Source organism: Pygoscelis adeliae, unplaced genomic scaffold (assembly GCF_000699105.1).
Source record: "Pygoscelis adeliae isolate BGI_AS28 unplaced genomic scaffold, ASM69910v1 Scaffold145, whole genome shotgun sequence".
Classification (NCBI taxonomy): Eukaryota; Metazoa; Chordata; class Aves; order Sphenisciformes; family Spheniscidae; genus Pygoscelis; species Pygoscelis adeliae.
Genome location: NW_008824866.1, coordinates 248,465 through 255,473, shown reverse-complemented (window position 1 = coordinate 255,473; position 7,009 = coordinate 248,465). Strand labels below are relative to the sequence as shown.

General features: G+C 37.4%; 1 protein-coding gene across 1 annotated transcript in view; it reads left to right on the top strand.

Moving 5' to 3' along the window:
• The window catches only part of LOC103917280 (vacuolar protein sorting-associated protein 13B-like), a 297,344-nt gene that overhangs the window by 45,416 nt on the left and 244,919 nt on the right, over positions 1 to 7,009 (top strand). Inside the window, exon 3 of the mRNA XM_009324398.1 lies at positions 4,241 to 4,364. Coding sequence (XP_009322673.1) covers positions 4,241 to 4,364 — 124 coding nt within the window. The remainder of the gene's footprint in view (positions 1 to 4,240; positions 4,365 to 7,009) is intronic.

The window sequence follows — 7,009 nt, the reverse complement described above, 5'->3', positions numbered from 1 at the left end:
GTCCAGACAGATGACATCTGTAGCCCTTCCCATGTCCACTGATGTAGTCACTCCACCATAGAAGGCCACTAGGTTAGTCAGGCAGGACTTGCCCTTGGTGAAGCCATGCTGGCTGTCTCGAATCACCTCCCTGTCCTCCATGGGCCTTAGCAGAGCTTCCAGGAGGACCTATTCCATGGTCTTCCCAGGCACAGAGGTCAGACTGACTGGCCTGTAGTTCCCTGGGTGTTCTTTTTTTTTCCCTTTTTAAAAATGGGGGTTATGTTTCCCCTTTTCCAGTCAGTGGGAACTTCACTGGACTGCCACGACTTCTCAAATGCGATGGATAGTGGCTTAGCAACTTCATCTGCCAGTTCCTTCAGGACCCACGGGTGGATCTCATTGGGTCCCATGGACTTGTGCACCTTCAGGTGCCTTAGATGGTCTTGAACCTGATGTTCTCCCACAGTGGGTGGCTCTTCATTCTCCCAGTCCCCGCCTTTGCCTTCTGTGGCTTGGGCGGTGAGGCTCGAGCACTTAGTGCTGTTTAACAATATTTCAGCCGAGTACCTGGGCTGACACATCTGCCAAAAGGCAAGAAGGAGCCTGGTTGTGCAAACTTCTATTTGTCCTGATCCAAGGTACATTTGTGTAAGAACTCCTATAAGCAGGACCTCATGTTAAAATTTTTTAAGTTTTCTAGGCTTTACTTATAACAGAAGCTAGTGGGAAAAGATATTTTTGTAAATGAGTGTTATTTTCTTTAAAAATCATCTCTCTAGATACATCATGAGTGTTTTTAGTTCTCCACTGTTGTGACTGTTGTTTGGAATCACCCTTGTTAATGCTAAATTGAACGGGCATTTATCAAATCTCATACTATAGCTATAGTTACTAGCACTTTTAGAATGTAACTCTCTTCCCACCCCCAGTAGAACTTTGACTTTAACTTTAAAATGTTTGTCATCTGGTGTGAGGTGGATTTATGGTAGTGCAGTAGTTTTAGTGCCTTTTGGCCGGGTGTTTCTGATGACATCACTGTGATCTAGACACAGTGTGTGACTCTAGTTGGTTCCAGTGTTAAATAGTTTCATAATTATGCTAGTTTTGGCAGTTTGCTTGGAACTTTTTCCCATCTCTTTAATGAACATGTTTTACTTCTGGGCTTATGAGACAGCCTCATGTTTGAGAAATTAATAGTGTGCTCTTAAAGTTAACATTGAGCAGAAGCGTGCAGATACAGAAAGCTTTTGGATATACGTCTACATAGGAATGTAATTCCTATAAGGTCATGGCCACAGTTATCATCTTCCGGTAATTAAAGAATACAACATTTGCTTTATAAAGTATCAGTAGCTGTTGTGAAAAATGGTGTGTTTTCACGCTCAAAAAACCCCCATGCAGCTCTAAAACCTTTTTGATAATTGTGTAATGTAAGGAAATGAATGGATGTTATCCCAGATTAAAAAACCTTTTTTTTCAAATGTTTGGTCAGGTTGAATTCTTCTTAAATGTAGGTATACTCTGTTACTTCATGTGGATTAAGTCACATAGGTATATTTCTGAGATAAAATTTATGTGTTGCATTTTGGCACCATTTTGGACCATGTGCATTTTTATTTTGATTACTTTTAGGTCCAACTTGCTCTAAATGATTACAGCCATTTTCCATCACAACAGACTTGTAGCTCAGGGAAATACAAAAAGCTTATTGTATTGAATTTATTTATAGGTTAAGATTTGAGACTTTCTTTCAAAATTAACAGTGTTTAAGGGTTCTCTGCCCCTTTCCTTTAAAACATGTCCTGTCCCCAAACCCCATGAGCTAGTGTGTATTCCTAACTCTCTGAAAGTGGTAAAAGCTTAAACCACTCTTATTTCATCTTTAGGTGTTAGTAATACTCTATATGATTAAAACATTGCATAGATATCGCATGAAGTTATGAGAAGATTCATTAAACATGGTCATGTCAGTATGCAGATAGAAAAGTTAGACTTCAATGTAGTCAGGCTTGATACAGTTAACGCTTCAAAAACAGAATGCCTTCCCCATGCCCCCGGCCCCCCTTTCTTTTTCTTGTAGCCAACATAAATATTAAAAGGCAAACGTAATGTGATCCTATCAGATCAAATAATTAAATAGTTGCACCACAGCATTCTGTACAATCCATAAGTGAGCTCAGGAAAGAAGGAAGTGTGCTAATTGGGCTCTTTGGTCACTCTGACATCTTGGTTTTTTTTGCAAGTTCAAAACATAAATAGCAGTATGGTGACTCATCTGAAAAAATATTTTCATGCTACATATGAACTAGTTTCCAAGAAAGAGGGTATGGTTAAAAGTTATTTCAAAAATTTTAGCTTAAAAGTCTATAATCTAATTTTTCTCAGTCAGCTGGAGATGTGAAGGAGAGGTGAGCTTTTCTGATTACAAAATATACACGTTGATGAAGAGGCTTCTGTCACCCCAGATTTAAATATAAAGCAAGAGCCTTAAGCTGTCGTTATTGCTCAGGTATGCTGTGAAGAGAGTGGTGGCTTTCTAATGAAATTGCACTGTAGTTACAAGTTCTGAGAGTGTCTTCAGGAGACTCACGTTCCTCGAAGAAAAGCATCAGAAGGTTGTCAGAGGTGATAAAGCAAACAAATGCCTCCAAACAGAGTTGATGCTAAACACCCATTTCATTTTTTCAGACATTGGAATGGGAAAGTCCTGTATGACTGAAATGGCCAAATAACCACGAATTAAAAAACAAACAACAGCTTGTTTCAGTACTATATTAATGACTGGAAAATCTCAAATCGTTTATGGTAACTCATCCTTCTTTTAGAAGTTATCTCTACCCTTCCAATGTACGAACGGGTCTGTCTTCTGCAATTTCTCCAGATAAGTTCAGCCTTCTATTCCCTTCACTGCCGCCCCCCTCCCCAGCTAAGATTATATGGTTCATCATTTTTTTTCTTAGTGAAATGGTATTTTCACTTTATCAGATAATTTCTCTCTGTGTTCTGTTTTTCTAAATATGGAGTGGAAGGAAAGAAACTCTCTCTTCGATTGTTTTTGAAGTTGTAGACTCTGTTTTAAAATGTATTGTTACATGTAATGTAATTTTTTTTTTTTTTATTCTTCATGCAAAAAACATGAAGAAGCAAGTAATGTGAAGATTCCATTTTTTAACTTTTCTGAGATTTTAAAAATGCCAGGCAGCATGCAGGGAAACACATAATCTGTCCTGTACAAAAGCCCAGCACAGTTTAAACTACTTGCTTTTTGGTGATTAGAGGGCTTAAGACTACTTTAGCTTCTCACTGCGCTACTGGACACTTGTTCCCCAAACCCTTCTTTTTGTGAACACATTGTGTGATCTTAGTAGTGCTATGACCCAGAGAGCATTTTGCTTTTTTTCTGCAAAAGACTACATCTATTGAAGAGATAAATTGGCTTGGGTCAAAAGTTGTACGAATTTGCTTCCTCTCTAACCTGCTCTTCTAATACACTTACAAGAATATTTGCATTACTTTTCTTGGCTTTCTTGTACTTGAGTCTTGTAGTTAAACTGTCGTTCTGGAATGTAATGGGAACACTAGTGGGGTATTTAAAACCCTAAATTCAGCTAATGAAGATTTTCTTGTGTCTGCGAATTTAATCTTGTAAAGCTTGTATCATGTTCTCTAATTATGAGCCATGTTTCCTGCTTCTGAATTCCTTAAGGTGAATAAGCTATATAGAAACTCAAGATGAGCAGGTACCCTCAGTTCATTTACCTTTTCTGGGGCCATGTTTTACTATTTTAGAAGTCTGCCAAAATATTTTGCTTTGTGAATCAGCTTCAATTAGCTGTATTAGGAAGGACATGATTCTGACATCTTGGAACTGTCTGAGGTGGTTTCATGAGTAGGCATGTAAGCTCATAAAATTCGGAGGTTTCTCATATTTGTTTTGGTAGTATGCAGGGTGCTGTCTCTGAAGCAGCGTTTCAGTAGAAATGCAGCTAGATGAAATGTGTTCAATTGAACTTAATTAAATGACTGAGGTGTTTGGTTTTTTTAAATAAAAGTTAGTGAAAGTATTAATTGCAAATGATTTTTTTATGTTGTCCAGCTAGTTTTGTAATAATTTCTGCAGTTAGATGCATGTACAGGATTGAATTGATGGAAAAACAGTAACAGAAGTTTAATTTACCAAATCTTTACCAAGTCGTTTGTTCTCCCCACCTTTATTTTCTTTTTGTTTGGTTGACTTAGTTGCTTTCTTTTCCTCTAGCAGGAAGACCACGAAAGTTGTGGCTCCAGTTCAACAAACCGCAGTACCACGGAAAGCATGAAATCTGCAGTAAAACCACGACGAGTTCAGCAGTCTGCTTCTCCTGACCCTGATTTACCTCCAGGTAATCCATAATTTCAGAAGCTGGATTGTATTTGAGTGATAGAAAATATCTAAATTTTATTCAGGTGGCCACAATGTCTTAAGTTAGACTATTATATCTCTGTCCACCTACAAATCATGTAAAGGTGAGTGAAATACTTGAATACTATAAAATAGAACCAAATTGCAATAAAACATATAGTTCTTATATCTTCTCCTTCCATTTTGTTCAATCCTTAAATTTACAGAACTCATTTATAGCGCAAGATAGATTAGCATGAGAAACGTACTGTAGGGGCAGTGTGTTAGATTTTATCCTCTGCTGCTCTGGTTCTCCTGTTTCAGATCACTCTGTTTTCTACTGCCATTAACTGCTCAGTGGTTCACATTAAGTTCTTTTCTTGTACGTTTTCAGACATTTTGTTTTCAGATTCTTATAATAGTTTTAAAGGTAAGGTTTTCTCTTTATGAGAGTAATAATTCTGAGAGAGGTTTCTTATAGAGTCAGTCCTGTATCTACTGGTAGAGATGTTCACCACTTTTTTTTTTTTTTTTTTCTGATGTGGAATTTGGCTCAGTTGAACTTGGAGATATTTATAGGATATAAAAATGCTGAAGGAACTATATATCTGATTACTATTGCCTCTGAGTTTGCACAGAAATTTGGAGTATGAGGTGTTGTTTTGTGCAGAAAAATTAAATTGGAGAGTATTGGAATGAATTGCCATTTGCCTTCTTGGGGCATGTAATTTTAGGTGGGTTAAAGACATGACAGTTTTGTGTTAGGCTTTTTGTCTGTCTTTTGTTAACGGAAAGTTTATACTTGCCTCGAATCAAAAGAGAACATTGAAATTTAGTGTGTGGAACCTTATGTATTACAGACTATCATCTTGCTTTGGAATGGGTACTTGAGGAGCTAGATCTGGAGGCTCTCTTAAAGCTCTGAGATCCAGTAAACTCTGGTGGCTTGGAATTGCAGGACTTCTGGCATCCACTGTCTCCTACCATGGACAGCGCTTTAGCTCTGGCATTCCTTGGTGTTTGGTTCTTTGGGTCTCACCTGTGAACAATAGGAGTCAAAGGCTTGCCAAAGAGTTGTATGATTATATTGCCTTCAGTGACAGTTCTAGGATTTTCGTTCCTTAGGTTTGTTTCTGTCAGTGTTATCTGTGGACCTCCCAGAAAGGTGTAGTCTTAGTGAAAGGCTAGAGGTCTGCTTATTGTAATGTTGACATCTGATGAAGTTAAAACGTTCCAGAAGATGTGTTTCCACAGATGCAGATGCAACATACACATTGAAAATTGGTTTGCGTGTCATCTCTTATGAATATATTGTGGTTCTTAATGATTAATGTGCTCATATGAATTGCACATATTGCATTTGCAGTACTGTAGCAAATTACTAGATCTGGTGCCTTCTTATGTTACTATTTAATAGATTCTGTAGATGTACTTTGTGCTTCTGTGAAACTGTAGGGCACTATCACCTCCTTAATTGTCATCACATTCCTCCTTCAACTGCATAGAGTGTGTTGGTAGTGAAGTCTAATGATTCAGAGAGCATTAGTGAAATCTTACCTCATTGAATGGACTGTAGGTTACTTCCGATGTGGTGAAGTTCTCTAAATACAGTTGGTTTTAGTTTTGTTGTTTGATGCATAAATAACACTGTTTAATATAGAGGTTCTATGTGGCAAACAGCCTCCATGAGGAGTAGAGGCCTCCTTATAGGAAGATTTTAATCTCTGTGGTATAGGATATGGCTTTGCGCATCCTCGATTTTAGTAAGATGTTATCTGCTTAGATTTGCTTTAGTCTTTGGAGGATATAGGTATCATACTACTGTTGTAATTTGTTGAAAGATTTATTTGTCCTTTAGCTCTGCTGGGTTCTCAGAGATGGAGCTAGGCAGAGCTTAGCTAAAAATGTAGCTTTGGTAACAATAGAGCACTGCTAAATTAAGATGTTTAGATGTGACCAGTCTGATGATATCAATTCTGTTGAACCAATAGACCACTCTGTGGACTATAGTGCTACAATATTTTGGAGGGTTGGATCTGAAACTGCATTCATAGCTCTTACTGCACAGTGCAGCCTGCTGGGTTCTGGAGAATTTGGAAAGAGCATATATGTGGATTTTGTGTTGCACCTCTGGAGAGAATTTACCCCTACAAATTTTCTAGTATTTTTAGTCACTTCGTCATAGAATACCTGAATTTTAGTGGCAAAGATGGTCATAGTGTTGTATTTTAAAAATTACAGGAATAGGAAGCAACCCCCACCTGTTTTCTCACGCTTGTATTTAAAACACCCCCCCCTTTTTTTTCTTAAACTGTATTATATATGAACTTGCTGATGTTTTTATTACTTTGTTTTGAATAGTAAGAATTACAATTTAAATTCATTTTCTTAAAAGACTGATCCTCACTCATGAGAATCTGATTCTAGTATATTTGAAGCTAAACTTAATTAGAAAGCTGGTACCTGTATGGTACTTCTAACAATATACTGCAACACTAGTTTGGAAATGTCTTCACCGAAGTGTGAAACAGTTTTTATCAAATCCGTGACTCCTGTTTAATTTGAAAGATATAATTCTGCTCCTTTTTCTTATGCATTCTAGCAAAAAGACAGACAGATGAAAGTGTTGTTGCTCTTTTCCTGAAT